Genomic DNA, 18,968 nt, shown 5'->3' with positions numbered 1-18,968 from the left:
GTGGGTTCTAGTCCCTGGTGGTTCCTAATGAATGGGTAATCACACTTTGTCTTTCCACTTATGAGGGAAGAAAAACAAGCCTAGGACTAGCCACACTCATTAACCCTAGCACTCTGATGGGGTGGGGGCAGGTGGGGAACAAACTCTCATGATGAATCCTAGCCCTGAAGATAGAATGCACAAGGTAGCATCGCCTTTGTGGTCTGGTTTTAATGAGAGACCCAACAAACATGAGGGAGTGGAACAGGATAGGATGCAAGGGTCCATCTTAATTCATTTTGGAAAATTAAAGCGCTTATTTAGATGACAGAGCAGCATAGCTAGTCTGTGGGGAGAGCAAATAAGCCTCTCTGGTTGCTAAGAGACTCCTAATTTAATCTCCTTCCCCTGATCAACACGTGAAACTCAGTATAAAGGAAAGGAAATAAAAGAGATTTTGACAAAGCTTTGAAAATCATGCCAAATGATTTTCATGCCAAATAAAGCAACTGGAAAATCTCACCTTTTAGATAGAAAGTCCCATAGGAGGTGAACAACTCCCCTCCCCATGCTTGAGTTCCCTACACTGTAGTTGGAAAATAGAAAAGTCCTTGGAAACAGCCTAAAGAGAAGTGAGCATTTTGAGCAAGTCTTTAAAAACCTTTTTCTCCTTAGGTCCTCCCTCCTCTTCATCCTTCGTATCAACCACAATACCTACCTTTGGGGCCTGATTGTCCACCGGAAGAATCGTGATGTTAAAGCAGATCCCATATAGTGTCCCACCGTGCTGGTTACTGACGGAAAAGGCAAACTGGACGTGTCTTGGATGCGGACCTACATCTTGCATGGGTGGCATGTAGGCCACTTTCATATGGTTCACAGCGTGCTGCAAAGCAAATCAAGACGGACATGTGGGTACCGACTGCCAGGATCAGCGACATTTAAAGACCTGGAGCTAAGAGACCCATCGGGTTAACTTAATATGGAACATTGCAAACACTCCCATCATCAATACAAAGCTCTATCTTACAAATCACATTTTCTAAAAATGGGAGGAAAAAGAACAAAGAAATTAAGAAACTATGCCAAGGGCTTAAAGTCAGCCAACTCTATAAAAGACAGGAACCTTGAATTTCAGCCCTATTCCACCATGAAGGAGCTGTGTGATATTGATCAAACTACTTAAACTTCTGAGGCCCACGCACCTTGGAGCCCGAGCTCCACAAGAGAAGCCACTGCAATGAGAAGCCTATGCACCCGAAGTAGAGAGCAGCCCCTGCTCACCACAAATAGAGAAAAGCCTGTGCAGCCACAAAGTTCCAGCACAGCCAAGAGTAAATAATTAAATAAATAAAGTTATGAGGCCCCTGTTTCCTTATCTATAAAATAAATAAGGTAATAAAATAATAGAACTCATCATGAGGGTTGGCATATTCATTTACCACTTCTAACTACCATGGGGTCACAAAGAGTTAGACATGATTTAGAGACTGAACAACAAACTGCAGTGAGATTCAACATATTGAACCTTAAACCTTAAACATATTGAACCTTGAACCTGAGGCGTAGCTGCTGCCTAAGCACTCATTATTACTGTTACCCCACTCAGGTCTTCAGAATATAGAACCATAGGAGTAGGGAGAAGGTTAAGGAAGGATTTTGGAAAGCAGTATGTTATGCGTTGAATTATGTCCCCCATACAATTAGTTAAGATAAGGCTGTACTGGAATAAAGTGGCCCTTAATCCTACATAACTTGTGTCCTCATAAGAAGAGACAAGGGAGAACACAGCCACGGGGTGACAGAAGCAGAGAGAGGAGTGATCATCTACAAGCCAAGGAATGTAAGATTCCCAGCAAACCGCTAGTCGCTGGCAAGAGAAAAGGGAAGACACCCCTACCCCACCCATGAACAAGGTTTTGGAGGATGGTATCCCTGCTGACACCCTGACTTCAGACTTCTCGCCTCCAGAACTATAAGACTATACATCTCAGTCCTTTAAAGCCACCTAGTTTGTGGTCTTTGCCATAGCAGTCCTAGGAAACTAACATGTAGGTTATTAGATGAACTGAAATTGATGGAATAGAAACTAACATGTAGGTTATTTGATGAACTGAAATTGATGGAATAAAAACATATGCATCAGGTCCCTAAATCAGAGCCCTAAACCAGGAACCTAAGTTGATGCAAAAGGCTGTATTGAATTATAGTGAGATTTCATTATACAAACATATTCAGCTGGATCAAGCATTTTCAAATGCATGTCACTTACTTAATGGGAATGTGCAAGCAGAAAGAATATAGACATCAGGTATTTGTTGCTCGTGGCGGATGTCAAAGGCCAAACTTCTCAAGAAAAATACTAGAAGCACCAGACCTTCTCAGAGGACACTTTCATGTGTTTGTCAACATTTGAGCATAGCATCATACCTGAGTGAAATACTTTAACCCTGGAGCTGCAGGAGTCTTGGTTAGCCTTGGTATGCTGTCCACCATGAACAATTTCCCAGCATCTAAGTGTCTAAAGAAAAATACAAGAGAACACATCAGCTAATTTTCCAGGTAAAAATTAAGTCACACATTAGCCTGCAACCACATTTTCTAAAGCTAAAAGTGCTCATTGTCAGAAGAAATCAAATGTTCCATCTTTATATTCTCTCTTTATATCAGGGGCAGGGACTTAAGACTTACTAGCCTTAAGTCTAGTGTCATGAATGCCATTCTCATCATAACTATAAAAAGTATGTACAAAATTTCTGCTCTGACATGATGAAAGGGAATCTAACTACAATGAGATGCTGTTAGATACTCATCCTAAAAACATTTACTCACTATCATTTAGTACATAATTAAAGCCTAAGGTATATTCATGGCACATTCTGGATTGGAATCATAGAATATGACCATTTTTGTAGCCTGAGATATCTAAAAATAAAGCTATGAAGACTCAATAAATTGTACCTAAAAGAAAAAACCATTCTCTTAAGCAAAAGGGATTAAAGACTGTTTTCAGCCTACTTAAGCTAAAGACACTACAAGTTGCAGGCCATTTACCTATTAACACAGCCTTTGAAGGAAGGCAGAGACAAGTTTGAGATGAGAATTAATGCTGAACTGAATATAAGTTCATGTCTGACTAACAAAGCAAGTGAACTAAAGACTACACAGTGACACTTTCAACTCAATCCCAGAACACAACTTTCAACTAATAGCCCAAGTGATGACTTTTCATAGAGATACCTGCGGCTGGAGGAGAAAAATGGAGGAGTGGTTATTGCGTAGAGCAGCTCCCTGTCTTGTGATTCTGTATCTATAAAATGTAGATGTTTCTTAGTGATGTAGGCCACCTCCGTTTCCTTGACAACTAAATGCCGAGAAACTCCAGGAGCCTCTTTTGGAAGCTGGTCATCTACTGGAGTGACATGGATTGTCACCACCTGGAGAGAAATTATCTGTATCATTAATTTGAAATACCAAAAGGACACCAGAAAAAAGACACTCCGCTATCATCCGATCAACTATGATTTTCAAAAATTTTATAATACACTTCCAGTGAAAAAGTTCAGGAGCTATTAAGAGCATGAGCTAAAAATGGATCATTCTCCATCCATGTTTCACTGTATCTTAAGAATACAATTATCACAATTACATTTAATGCAGTCCTGAGTGCTATCAAATGGGCATACAATGCACAAAATACATTCCTGGTTTTATTTTTTGTTGTTGCTGTTCAGCCACTGTCTTTTCTAACTCTTTGTGACCCCAATGACTGTAGCATGCCAGGCTCCTCTATCCTCCACTATCTCCAGGAATTTGCTCAGATTCATGTCCATTGAGTCTGTGATGCCATCTAACCATCTCATCCTATGCCACCCTCTTTTCCTTTTGCCTTCAGTCTTTCCCAGAGTCAGGGTCTTTTCCAATGAGTCAGTTCTTATCAGGTGGCCAAAGTAGTGGGCCTTCAACTTCAGTAACAGACCTTCCAATAAATATTCAAGGTTGATGTCCTTTAAGATTCACTGGTTTGATCTCCTTGCAGACCAAGCGACTCTCAAGAGTCTCCTCCAGCACCACAGTTTGAAAGCAACAGGTTTTACTTTTACATCTCTCTTTACCAACAACCTGGTCTTTCTCTTCCTCCTTTCACTCTGTCATAATTCCTGGAAACCTTGACATAACTTTTGGTTCCTCTTTTTCTACCCACATAGAACACATCACTAAGTCCTAGAGTTTGTATTTATAAATTTTTCAAAACAGTAACCACATCTTCCTCCCCAGCTGTCAGCCCCACTATTCCTGATCTTGCTCCAGCTTGCATAATTTCTTCCTTGTATCATCATAACAGCTTTCCATCAGCCTTAATTTCAATAACTAATCTTGACTTTTCATACCTCTGGTCTTATCTTTTAAAAAACACAAGTAAAATCAGGTTATTCACGTCCTTAAAGATCTAAAAAAAGATACAAATGAAGTTATCTACAAAACAGAAATAGACCCACAGACATAGAAAACAAATTTATGGTTACCAAAGGGGAAAGGCGAGGGAGGGATAAATTAGGAGGCTGGGATGAACATATATACACTACTATATGTAAAATAGATAACCACCAAGGACCTACTGTATAGCACCGGGAACTATTCTCAATAGTTTTTAATCTATCCAGGAAAAGAATCTGAAAAAGAATACATGTGTGTGCTCAGTCACGTCTGACCGTGTGTGACCCTATGGACTATAGCCTGCCAGACTCCCCTGTCCACAGGTTTCTCCCAGCAAGGATACTGGAGTGGTTTGCCATTTCCTCCACCAAGGGGTCTTCCTGACCCAGGGACTGAACCCACGTCTCCTGTATCTTATGCATTGGCAGGTGGATTCTTTACCCCTGAGCCACCTGGGAAGCCCTGAAAAAGAATATATATACACAAATATGTGTAACTGAATCCCTTGCTGTATACCTGAAATTAAAACAACACTTTAACTATACTTCAGTAAAAATTTTTAAAATAAGAAAGTAAAAAGGAAATCTTGAACAACCACCCAGGAGGGATAGAATTACTCAAACTCCCTAGCATGGTATTCAAGACCCTTCACAGTTCGGACACACTTTTGAACTTTGTCTTCTGCTACCTTTTAACATTAATCTAGCACCCTGCTTGCACAAAGCAGACCCAGTCCTGGTTCCCAAACACGCCTCTCTGTGCTGGACCATGCTGTTTCTTCACTCTGGAATGCTCGTCTCCTGTTTTTCTCTAGCAACTCGATTCTTTCGTACTCTTGAAGGTTCTTCTTGAAATGTTTTCCAGTTTCTCAGTTGGATTTCATTTTTCTCGAATTTTCACTATCCCTTGACAAACACTATAATTTCATTGTCTTGCATTATTAGTTTGTAGTTTACAAGTGGTCTCTCCTAGACTGTAAGTTCCACAAGAGGAGGACCACAGTGTAGTCCACATGGAATGTGCCAGTGAATGGACAGTCCTGAGTATCCCACTTGGTAGTTACTATCTTGAACAAGTCATTCAACTTTTTTGATTGTCTATTTTCTTATCTATAAATTAGGCATAATATCAGCTCCACCACATCTAGCATGGTATTTTGTAGGTAGGAGGCACTTGATCATGTTTTCTCACTGAATGAGTCTACATGTCCTGTTTGTGATGTTACGAGTTTTATCAAACATTCACAGCTTTAGATCTTGCAAGGAGGGCAAGGAGATTTTGCCAAACAGTTTTTATCATCACTTTTTCTCTTTTTTTAGAATAATCCATGCCTGGTTGGAAGAAAGCAATTACTCTCCCTTGAAACGGAACATTTGCTTGGCATCATGAAAGCCTGACGCATGAAAGTATTAATATTCTTCTCCTGGTTTTGATGTATTTAATATTGTCACTGAAACACAGATCAGCAATGCCAATTTTTTCTAAGAAAGTGGTGTTCACAAGAACCAATTTGAAAATGAAGAGAATTCCTTTTTAAAATTAACATACAAAGCAAAAATTAAAACATAGTTAAGCTTTTGCTATAATATAAAAAAGACTGGAACATCAGCTCAGCCACCTACAAGCTTTTGCTGCCTGGGGCAAATCATTTAACCCCTTTGGGGCTCAGTTTTTCTTTCTGCCCATTGGGAATAATAAGAATGGCTACTGCAGTGAAGTGTTGTTAGGATCAAACAAGGTATCTGACATCACAGAGAGTACCCCATTGTAGGTGCTCAATAAATCAATTCCCTATCTCCATTCTTCATCACTTTTAGAAAAGCATATAGCATATTTCTTTGAGCCCCTTTTTTTGGGGTGAGGGGGAAGGCAAGAATACTAGAGTGGGTTGCCATTTCCTTCTCCAGGAGATCTTCCCAACCCAGGGATTGAACCCAGGTCTCCTGTATTGTAGGCAGACACTTTACTGTTTGAGCCACCAGGGAAGTCGGAGAAGTCAGCTTCCCTGGTGGCTCAGATGGTAAAGCATCTGCCTGCAATGAGGGAGACCCGGGTTCAATCCCCGGGTTGGGAAGATCTCCTGGAGAAGGAAATGGCAACCCACTCCAGTATTCTTGCCTGGAGAATCCCAAGGATGGAGGAGCCTGGTAGGCTACAGTCCATGGGGTCGCAGAGTCGGACACAACTGAGCGACTTCACTTCACTTCACTTCATAGCATATTTACTACTCCACTATGAAGTATTTCAATAATTAAAAAATATTTCAATAATTAAAAACTAAACCCAGTTATCAAAATAATGGAACACAATGACAGTCATTTCTCTAGTTTCCTGGAATCTACGTCATAATTTTTTTTTTCCAATTACAGTTGTTTGCTAATCTACAGAGTTCAGAAATTCTCTATGGGACCTCCCAGTCATGGTATGGATCAGTGAGGCTCCACTTAATTGAAAAACTGGATTTAATAAGGAAACAATACTTATTGTGCATTCAAAGAGACCATTTTCTATGCAAATTTATTCTCTAGTGTGCTCTTTGTACAAAAAGAATGTACAAGCAATGCTTTTTTATACCCCAGTAGTAATTCTTGGTGGACCCATTTTTCAACATGCTTTATGATTGCCTAAGTTGATGTATCTTTACATATTTATGCATGTCCAAATAATTACTGTCTGTGTGTATTCTGTGGGTGAGAAAAAAATCCAATTTTAACAAACTCCATAGAGAAATAAACTGTTCCCATTCTTACTGAAATTTGGTTTAAAAAAGACCTAATTAAATAGCCATTCCCACACAGTGGAAAACTAGTGTCCATACCGGTCACTGGGCTCTTGCCTGCTGCCTTCCTCACATGCCTCCAGTCTACTTAAGGCCACAAGCACCCACAGACAGACTGGTGGGAAATCAGAACATACAGAAATAAATCAGTATATAAAATGACAATGACTAACCTTGACCCTCAGAATACAGGTCACAATATGACACTCCACCAGCCAATATCTACCTTTCTTGTGGACCTGGATTTTTGATCCCTTCTCTGCTCTGAGGTTTGACTCCTATCTGATTCCTTCTTCTTCATCTTCCTTTGAGATTGTGTGTGTCCAACTCCTTGCGAACCTATGGACTATAGCCCTCCAGGCTCCTCTGTCCATGGGATTATTTAGGCAAGAATATTGGAGGAGGATACCACACCCTCCCCTCCAGGGGATGTTCCTGACCCAGTGATCAAATCTGCATCTCTTATGTCTCCTGCATTGGCAGGAGAGTTCTTTAACACTAGCACCACCTGGGAAGCCTATCCTTTGAGATTTTCAATGCTATTTTTCACCGAGAGGAATTATTACTTCAGTACAATTCAGTTCAGTCACTCAGTTGTGTCTGACTCTTTGCGACCCCATGGACTATAGAAGGCCAAGCAAGCTTCACTATACATCACCAATCCCCAGAGCTTGCTCAAACTCATGTCCATTGTGTCGGTGATGCTATCCAACCATCTCATCCTCTGTCGTCCCATTCTTCTCCTGCCTTCAATCTTTCCCAGCATCAGGGTCTTTCGAAATGAGTTATTTCTTCGCATCAAAAGGCCATGGTATTGGAGTTTCAGCTTCAACATCAGTCCTTCCAATGAATATTCAGGACTGATTTCCTTTAGGATTGACTGGTTAGATCTCCTTGCTGTCCAAGGGACTCTCAAGGGTCTTCTCCAACACCACAGTTCAAAAGCATCAATTCTTGGGCACTCAGCTTACTTTATAGTCCAACTCTCACATCCATACATAGCTACTGGAAAAATCATAGCTTTGACTAGATGGACCTTTGTCAGCAAAGTAATGTCTGTGCTTTTTGATATGCTGTCTAGGTTGGTCATAGCTCTTCTTCCAAGGAGAAAGTATCTTCTAATGTTATGGCTGCAGTCACCATCTGCAGTGATTTTGGAGCCCCATAAAATAAAGTCTGTCTCTGTTTCCATTGCTTCCCCATCTATTTGCCATGGAGTGATGAGACCAGATGCCACGATCTTAGTTTTTTGGTTGAGTTTTAAGCCAGCTTTTTCACTCTCCTTTTTCACTTTCGTCAAGCAGCTCTTTAATTCTTCGTTTTCTGCCATAAGGGTGGTGTCATCTGCGTATCTAAGGTTATTTATACTCCTCCCAGCAATCTTGATTCCAGCAGACCTGGGCCTCAGAGCATGTGGCATAAGCCCTCTTGGAGGAGGCCACCATTAACCCCACCATAGAGCCACCGAGCAGACGACCCACAACAGCAGAACAATTATACCAAATAAATTCTGGCACTGGGGTTATATCCAATGCTAGTTTTGTGCACTCCACTCTCCAGTCTGACTTCTGATAAATGCCCATCCCAGCTGCCTGTTCTCTCCACTGGTCACATTACATTTCCTTCCTCCCACTTCACACACAGGCCTTTGTGGCATCTGCTTCCTTTCTTTCAGTTTCTTAGTTCTCTTTCTTCTATTCTTATGTTTGGCTCTCTATTTTACTGCTAACATTATGCTCTCCTAGACTAAGACCTCAAGTGTAAGCTTTATAAAGCTCTCTACTGAGAAGAATAAAGAAGAAAATATTTTTTTTATGGTCTGCTTTATTGAGGACTACTCCACATACAATGAACTGCATTCAATTTAAGTCTATAATCTGATGAGTTTTGACAATCACATATACCTATGAAGACACCACCACAATTAAGATACATAATATCTCCTATGGATTTGCTCTTTTTTTTGGTTGGTTGGTTGGTTTGATAGTATTTCATTGTATAGATATACCATAGTCTTTTAAACCAGTCTTCTGCTGATGAGTATTTTAGGTACTGATACAAGCAACTCTACACTTAATATTCTAAGAAAATATTTTTCAAAAGCAAATTGAGTAAGTGAGGCTTTATTTGGCAACAGTCATTATAACCAAGATGGAAAGAGAGAGGGGCTCCTGGCTAACACTTTGTTGATGGGTAGGTAGATTGCTCAGTAGGACTATCCAGATGGGAAGGATGAGAGGAGGTAAGGGGCATCTCCACTTATGCAACTTCCTCCCTGCTTTGACCAGAAACTTACATGTATAATATCATATAAGAAACGAGTCACCAGTCCAGGTTCAATGCATGACACTGGATGCTTGGGGCTGGTGCGCTGGGACGACCCAGAGGGATGGTACAAGGAGGGAGGAGGGAGGATGGTTCAGGATGGGGAACACGTGTATACCTGTGGCAGATTCATGTTGATATATGGCAAAACCAATACAATATTGTAAAGTTTAAAAATTAAAAATAAATAAATAAATAAATAAAAAAGAAAATCTTTGGTCCCTGCCCCTTTGAAAGGAAGTATTCTAACAGTATGGCTAAAAAAATCCAGGGCTTGAGTTTAATCTTCAATGACCCAGGAACCTTCTGATCACAAAAGTTCCAATCAAGTAACCATTTCATCTGGTTTATAGTTGAACAGCTGAAAGTTACATTTTGTTGAATATTTTAAATACATTTTTATCTATTGGACATGACTAGATACTTGTACAAATTGAAGATGCAATCATCAAACAGACCAGGTAATCATTTGCATTCCTTAGGAATCAGAGTTTCAGTGATGATATAATTATAACATAGAAACTCTTACTGGCACACACATATACAAAATAATTGTTTTGTTTTTATACACCACACTAATTCCTGAAAACGTTGAAGACTAAAGCTTTACACTTATTACCTCCCTATCTCACTTCTTCCCCAGTCCCTGCCAAATGGTTGGGTCTTCTTATTTCCTCCCAGTTTCATTACAAGTTGAAGAACCAACATACAGTTCTTGGGGTTCTACTCTGAGGCAGGTACCAAGATCTGAAGACACAGAGATAAATATATCAGGATCCCTGTCATTAATGAGCTCACCATTGATCCAATAAAATAAGTAATGGCCTCACGTTATAGTAACTTGGTATCAGATCATATAAAAGGACCAGATAGCCAAACCTGGGGAAATGGGAATAAGAGGATCAGAGAAGGATTCCTGGAGCAGATGATGTTATAGCTGAGAGCTGGTCCATATCTAGAGAAGCTAAAACTGCTAAAGACCAGAAGAGGGAGAGTTGGGGAAAACAAACAAACAACTAGATGAATCCTACTCAGCATATTGCTTCTGTATCAATGAATTTGTTTTTGCTGTTTAGTCACTTAGCTGTGTTCCACTCTTTGTGACCCCATGGACTGCAGCCCACTAGACTCCTCTGTCCATGGGATTTCCCAAACAAGAACACTGGGGTGGGTTATCATTTCCTTCTCCAGGGGATCTTCCTGACCCAGGGATCAAACCCATGTCTCCTGCATTGGCAGGCAGATTCTTTACTACCAGCTACCAGGGAAATCCATCAATGAATTTTATTTGTCCTCAAATAATTTTCCTCAAAGGATGTGGTTAATTGCTTCTATTCTTAAGAGACCATGTGAGAGATTCAGAGAATAATTTTGAATTCTAGTTCAAAAAAGATGAAGGTTGAAACAAAAGCAATGACAGTGGGGTGGGGTAAGTAGAGATCATTCAGTTTGATTCAGTTCAGTCACTCAGTCATGTCCGATTCTTTGCGACCCCATGAATCGCAGCACACCAGGCCTCCCTGTCCATCACCAACTCCCGGAGTTCACTCAAACTCATGTCCATTGAGTCAGTGATGCCATCCAGCCATCTCATCCTCTGTCATCCCCTTCTCCTCCTGCCCCCAATCCCTCCCAGCATCAGAATCTTTTCCAATGAGTCAACTCTTTGCATGAGGTAGTCAAAGTACTGGAGTTTAAACTTCAGCATCAGTCCTTCCAATGAACACCCAGGACTAATCTCCTTTAGGATGGACTGGTTGGATCTCCTTGCAGTCCAAGGGACTCTTAAGAGTCTTCTCCAACACCACAGTTCAAAAGCATCAATTCTTCAGTGCTCAGCTTTCTTCACAGTCCAATTCTCACATCAATACAAGTAGAGATAGATGAGAGAAATTTCTCAAGTAAATTTAGTAATACTAACTGACTGATTAGTTATACAGATAACTCAACAGAAAGAGTGTAGGGGTGACTACAGAAATTCCAGTTACAGTGGCTTTGCACAGCTTTAGTGAAATAGGCTAAAGGTCTTGTGAACATGTTGAGTTTAAAATAAATGTAGAGATGTCAGGTAGAGATGTAGGTACACAAGTCTAAGCTGGAGGATATTTAGGAGTCAGAAAGTAGGTGGTACATGAAAACAGCAAAATTCTTTTTCTCCCCATTTCTCTCTTTCTCCCTCCCTCCCTCCTCATGCCCTCTTTTTCTTTCTCTCTTTTTCCAACTCTTCCCTTCTTTCTTTTCTCCCTCCCCATTCAACATAGATTAAGAAGATAAATAAAAGCAGAGAAAAATATGATATGATTTTCTTATAAGCACAACCATAATGGGGAATAAACATGACTGGATCTATATAATTTAATCTGACTCATTTGTCAAGATTTACAAATAATTTTATTTCAGTACAATTTTCATGACTGTGGTCTTGACTAGAGAAAACTGACATCTATATTTGTGAGTATGAAAAATATGATCTATAAAATATACAATAGCCAAAAAGTAAAAAGTAGTCCTGAATTTCCTATTTTCAAAAAGGCCTATAGTTTGCTAAAAGTGATATGGTACTCTAGTCAGAAACATAGCACAGTTGAATGGATACAACAGAAGATGCAGAAATAAATCCTACTAATAGTTTTCATTTTGGACTATCAGATCAACTAAGATTTCAAGAAAAAAGGAATCAATAAGTGGCACAGTTATATACATTGATGAAAAGAGGAGTCTGTTCTATGAAAAGGAATTTTTTTCTTTAGTCAATAAGCAGATGAATTGAGAATTTCCTCATTCATTTTTCCATTACTTCTTTTATCAAGAAGCATCTACCTCCTTCAGTTTCTGAGCCATCCATATCATTCCTCCTGATCATCCCCTTTTGTTACCTTTATCCTGGCAGACAGATAAATAACGCAACCATCTACGTATTGGCTAATGTCAATGACGGTGACAGTATGAGATGATATTATATAACCAATAGGGATCAGGTTCAAAATTTGCTTACACCCCTACATATGCTAACTTCTAAAATAAGAGGTATAAAATGTCTGCAAAAAGAACTGTATATCGTGTGTGTCACTTTTTTTCATAAGACATTTGTCCATCCCTACCACCAACTGCCCTCTCCTCACAAGAAATCTACCCCTTTATAGCTGTCCAGACCCTTTTTTTTCTGTAATTTCTGTAGGATGATGGCTCCTTAAGCCTACTTTTTTATTCTGTATATTTAAATAAAATCCTTGAGTGTTAATAAAACTCTTAGTACTTCAAAAGCAACAATAAATAAAAGCAAATATATTCATTGAGTACTTACTAGGTGCCAGAAGGTTTGCCATACTCATATGTATTACATCATAAGTAAGTTGTTTTATCTGTTTTACAGATAAGGAAACTGAGGCACAGGTCAGTTAATGCCAAGAACAGGAGAAAAAGACAGTCTAACTACAGAGCTTATATTTTAACCACTACACATAAAATAAAGCAGTGGTTTTTCTTTTCTTTTCTTTTTTTTTTTTTTTGAGTGTTATGAAGCAAGCAAATCTCATAACATACTCTTCATATGGGAGGGGGGTTCAGGATGGGGAATATGTGTACACCCATGGCGGATTCATGTCAATGTATGGCAAAACCAATACAATATTGTAAAGTAATTAGCCTCCAATTGAAATAAATAAATTTATATTAAAAAATTAAAAAAAAAGATACTCTTCATAAAAGGGTCCCCTAGTTAATTAACTTTGGAAACACAGCGTACATGGAAATTTACATAATCCACTTCAGTATTTTTGGGCTTCCCTGTGGCTCAGCTGGTAAAGAATCCACCTGTAATGAGGGAGAAATGGGTTTGATGCCTGGGTTGGGAAGATCCCATGGAGAAGAGAACAGCTACCCACTCCAGTATTCTGGCCTGAAGAATTCCATGGACTGTATAGTCCATGGGGTTGCAAAGAGTAGGACATGACTGAGTGACTTTCACTTTCTCATAAGTTTGAACAATGTGAACATAAGCTGTTCACGTAAGTTCGGGGGAAAGTAAATATTAAAAAGTAGTTATGTTGCAAGGAAATTGACTTAATTTTGCTTCTTCCATTGCTCCTCAAACTTTGGAATCTGTTTTCACAGAGTTCCTAATAATATCTTCCAGAAGTGATATCTGTGGACAAGATTTTGAGAAAGTGTCCAGAGATGGACTCTTACCTGTGGCACTGAGAGATTTGGAGGTTCGTGGCTGTCCCACAGGACAAATTCAAATGAATCTTCAAAGATTTCTCCACCAAAGTGACGATAGTAAATGATGCCATTGAATAGATCCCTCTGAATGAAGCCAGGGACTGGATAGCCTATGGAGTCCACAAAATACCACATACCTTTGTAACCATCTGCCAGGTGTTGGGGTAAAATAATTTTGGATTTATCTACAAGTTTTTTCTGCCTAGTATGTTGCACGTACCCAAGGAATATTTTTTAAGTATAGCTGATTTACAATATTGTGTTAGCTTCAGGTATATAGCAAAGTAATTCATTTTTTTTCCAGATTCTTTTCTATTATAGATTATTAGAAGATACTGAATATAGTTCCCTGTGCTATACAGTAAATCCTTATTGCTTATCAATTTTGTGTATAGTAGTTTGTTTGAGGAATCATTATTAAATGCTCTTATCAAAGCAGGAGGAGAAGGAGGTGACAGCTTAGATGATTAGATGGCATCACTGACTCAATGGACATTAGTTTGAGCGAATTCTGGGAGATAGTGAAAGAAGGGAAGCCTGACGTGCTGCAGTTCATGGGGTCAGTCTCAAAGAGTCAGACACAACTTAGTGACTGAACAACAAAAATCAAAGCTTATAAATAATAAAGCATAAAAATTAAAGTTACTACTTCTGCCTTAGTATATAGAAAAATTAGCATCAGAAAAATATTTTCAAGAAACAGTCTTAAAGTCAGCCAAGATGGCAGAGGAGAGAAAGACCCTGAGCTCACTTCCTCTCATGGGCATACCAAAATCAGAACACCCGTCAGTGAAAAAGTCCAGAACATAAACAGAGGAGATCTTCTACAATTAAAGTTATAAAGAAGAAACCACAATAAGGTTGGTAGAAGGAGTAAAGTCACAATATGGTCAAGTTTCATACCCCAGGGTGGGCAATACACATACAGGAGAATAATTACAAGTACAGAGTTTCTCTCAAAGGACTAAGAGCTCCAAGTCTAAGCCCAGGGATCTTGCACTTGGGAAGATGAGTTTCCACGGCATTTAACTTTGAGGACCTATAGGGTTATTTTTGATAGTCCCAGACAACTGGGAGAAATAGAGTGTGTGCACGTGTGCTCAGTCATGACTGACTCTTTGTAAACCCCTGGACTGTGTAGCCTGCCAGGTTCCTCTGTCCATGGGATTCTCCAGGTAAAACTACTGGAGGGTGTTGCCGTTTCGTCTTCCAGGGGATCTTCCTGACCCATGATCCGTGTGTCTCCTACATCTCCTGCATTGGCAGGCAGATTCTTTACCATTGCACCAACTGGGACATGGAGGAAATACAGATGTCACTCTTAAAAGGAACACCAAGAATCTCACATGCCTCAGGACACAGGGAAGAAACAGTAATTTGACAGAAGTCTAGGTCAGAAATTAAAAGACACTTGCTCCTTGGAAGAAAAGCTATGAAAAATCTAGACAGCATATTAAAAAGCAGAGACATGACTTTGCTGACAAAGGTCCATCTAGTCAAAGCTATGGTTTTTCCAATAGTCATGTATGGATGTGAGAGTTGGACCATGGAGAAAGCTGAGTGCTAAAGAACTGATGCTTTTGAACTGTGGTGTTGGAGAAGACTCTTGAGAGTCCCTTGGACTGCAAGGAGATGAAACCACTCCATCCTAAAGGAAATCAGTCCTGAATATTCACTGGAAGGACTGATGTTGAAGCTGAAACTCCAGTACTTTGGCCATGTGATGCAAAGAGCCAACTCAATGAAAAAGACCCTGATCCTGGGAAAGACTGAAGGCAGAAGAAGAGGATGGCAGAGAATGAGATTGGTGGATGGCATCACTGGCTTGATGAATGAGTTTGAGCAAGCTCTGGGAGTTGGTGATAGATAGGGAACCCTGGCGTGCTACAGTCCATGGGGTCACAAAGAGTTGGACACGACTGAGAGATTGAACTGAACTGAACTGGATTGAACTGAACTGAACGGGACTGAACTTGACTATGCTGGACTGAACTGAACTGGACTGGACTGAACTGAAGTGGACTGAACTGGGTCAGAACCACTTGCTTGTCTAGGAGAACCTTCTGGAGAGACAGGAGGTAACCACAGTTCACTCTGGGGACACAGATACTGGCAGCAGTCATTTTTGGGAACCTGTTCTACCACACAGACACTGGCTCTAGCAAGCAGCATTGTAGAATCCTCCCTCTAGCTTATTAGGGCTAAAACCAAGCCCCAATCCAGCCCACAGGCCTGGGGGCGCCAGTGCTGGGATGCCTCAGGCTAAGCAACTAACTGGGTAGGGACACAACCTCACCCAGGCTGTCTTAAGACCTCCTGAGCCAACAGTTGCCTCTGGACACAGCTCTGCCCACCAGAGAGTGCAGGACCCAGTACCAGCCATCTCCAGGTAAACACCAACTCCAGAATAGCCTGGACCCCAGACCCACTCTCCAGGGAGCCTACTCTAGCCTCTGAACTAGTTGTATCCACCAGTAGACAGGTAATAACTGCATAAAACCACAGATATGCAGCCTGCAAACACATCCTGGCCAACTGGACCATGGTCCTGTCCACTAGCAAACCAGCACAAGCTTCAGGACTCTCCAGACCCTGCATTCAACAGTGTCAGGAAGTAGTCCCGTGCACCAGTGATGCAAAACCAGCTCTAGGACCCCTAGGTCCTGTAACTAGACTCGAGTATCTCACTCTGCCTGCCAGTGGGCCACACTAGCCCTAGGACCTGGTTCTACCCACCACTGGGTGGTAACGGCCCCAGAGTCTCCTGGATCTTGACCCAACCCAACAATAAGCCAGCACTAATGCCACCTTGTGACCCGGTCCCACCAGCCAGCAGCCAGCAACCGCCACACAACGCAGGGCCTGGCAGCCAGCTGGACAGGGAATAAACCAAGCATATTAGACTGCCTACGTAGTCAGCCCAGCACAGTAGGAAGACACACACATCCCCTAGAGCATAGCACTCGGGTGATGAGAGGGGGATGTGTTGCTAGGACACATATGATGTCTCCTACAAAGGGCTGCTTCTCCAAGGTCAGAAAGCATAACTAACCTACCAGACACATAAAAATAAAGACAGCAATCTAGGTAAAAGGACGCAACAAAGGAACGTGTTTCAAACAAATGAGATAAAACCCCATAAGAATAACTAACCAAAGTAGAGATAGGCAATCTACCTGAGAAAGAGTTCAAGGTAGTGATTATAAAGATGATCAAATAACCCAAGAGAAAAATGGATGCACAGAGTGAGAAATTTTTTTTTTAATGAAAAGTTAAAAAACATGAAGGACAACCAGACAGAGATGAAGAATACAATAACTGAAGTGAAAAATAACCTAGAAGGAATCAAGAGTAGACTAAATGATACAGAGGAACTGATCAGCATGCTGGAAGACAGAGTAGTAGAAATCACTGATGCTAAGTAGACAAAAGAAAAAAGAATGAAAAGAAATGAGGACAGTTTGAGAGACCTCTGGGACAACATCAACCACCCTAATATTCTCATTATAGGAGTTGCAGAAAGAGAAGAGAGAGAGAACCTATCAACATATTTGAAGACATAAGTCAAAAACTTCCCTAACCTGGTAAAGAAAACAGCTGTCTAAGTTTAGAGAGTACAGGGAGTCCTATACAGGATTCACTCAAAGAGGAACACACCAAGACACATTATAATTATAATGGCAAAATTAAATATAAAGACAATATTAAAAGCAGCAAGGGAAAAGCAACAAATAATTTATAAAGGAACCCCACAGAAAGCTATCAGGTGAATTTCAACAAAAATTCTGCAGGCAAAAAGAGAGTGGCACAATATATTTAAAGTGATGAAAAAGAAAAACCTACAACCAAGAATATTCTACCCAGTAAGACTCTTGTCCAGATTTGATGGAGAACAAAGTTAATAAGTCATTCACACACAAAGATATGAGGAAGATTAAAAAACAAAAGTGGTAAAATCATCTATATCCACAATAAGCAGTTAAGGGAGTCATAAAACAATTAGATGTAATATATGGCATCAAAAGGGTTTCCCTGGTGGCTTAGCAGTAAAGAATCTGCCTGCCAACACAGGAGACACAGGTCCAATCCCTGGGTCAGAAAATCCTCTGAAGAAGGAAATGGAAACCCACTCCATTATTCTTGCCTTGGAAATCCTATGGACAGAAGAGTCCATGGGGTTGCAAGGGCTGGACACAACTTAGCAACTAAACCACCACCACCATGACATCAAAAGTAGTGAGGAGAGAAGAGTACAGGGTTATTAAAATGTATCTGAAATTAAGACACTGATGAAAGAAATTGAAGACAACACAAACAGAGGAAAAGATATACCTTGTTCATGTACTGGAAGAATTAAAATTGTTAAAGTGACCATATTACTCAAGGCAATCCACAGATTCAATGTAATCCCTATCAATATATCAAGGGCATTTTTCACATAACTAGAACAAATAATTGTATAATTTGTATGGAAACACCAAACTCCAGATTGTCAAAGCAATCTTGAGAAAGAAGAACAGAGCTGGAGGAAACACACAGTGACTTCAGACTGTACTACAAAGCTACAGTAATCAAAACAGTATGATACTGGCACACAGCAGACACACAGATCAATGGAACAAAATAGAGAACCCAGAGATAAACCCACGCACTTATATTCAATCTACAACAAAGGAGGCAGCACTATACAATGGAGAAAAGACAGTCTCTTCAATAAGTGGTGCTGGGAAAACTGGACAGTTACGTGTAAAACAATGAAATTAGACCATTCTCTAACACCATATGGCTTTCCTGGTGGCTCAGATAGTAAAGAGTCTTCCTGCAGTGCAGAAGAACCAGGTTTGATCCCTGGGTCAGGAAGATCCCCTAGAGAATTCTTGCCTGGAAAATCCTATGGACAGAGGAATCTGGTGGGCTACAGTTCATGGGGTCACAAAAAGTTGGACACAACTGTGCTTTGAATTAATACCATAGACAAAAATAAGCTCAAAATGGACTATAGACCTAAATGTAAGACCTGAAACCATAAAATCCCTGGAAGAAAACTAAGGTAGAACACTCTTTGACATAAACTATACTGAGGTTTTTTTTTTGGATCTGTCTCCAAATCTCTAAATCTCCAGATCTTTTGCTCTGCTTTAGAGCAAAAATAAACAAATGGGACCTAGTTCAACTTAAAAGTGCAGTGAAAGAAACTATCACCACAACAAAAAAACAATCTCCTGAA

The 18,968-nt window shown here is 40.2% G+C and overlaps 1 protein-coding gene across 5 annotated transcripts in view; it reads right to left on the bottom strand.

Moving 5' to 3' along the window:
* Positions 1–18,968, bottom strand: part of FREM1 (FRAS1 related extracellular matrix 1) — a 182,034-nt gene that overhangs the window by 98,104 nt on the left and 64,962 nt on the right. For all 5 annotated transcript variants that reach the window (XM_044939844.2, XM_044939843.2, XM_044939842.2 and 2 more), the window contains exons 10-13: positions 13,709–13,851; positions 3,220–3,416; positions 2,410–2,500; positions 698–865 (exon numbers count right to left, since the gene is read on the bottom strand). In XM_044939844.2, coding sequence (XP_044795779.2) covers positions 698–865; positions 2,410–2,500; positions 3,220–3,416; positions 13,709–13,851 — 599 coding nt within the window. The remainder of the gene's footprint in view (positions 1–697; positions 866–2,409; positions 2,501–3,219; positions 3,417–13,708; positions 13,852–18,968) is intronic.

The sequence above is a fragment of the Bubalus bubalis genome, chromosome 3, assembly GCF_019923935.1.
Source record: "Bubalus bubalis isolate 160015118507 breed Murrah chromosome 3, NDDB_SH_1, whole genome shotgun sequence".
Taxonomy (NCBI): Eukaryota; Metazoa; Chordata; class Mammalia; order Artiodactyla; family Bovidae; genus Bubalus; species Bubalus bubalis.
This window is presented reverse-complemented; position numbering and strand designations above follow the sequence as displayed.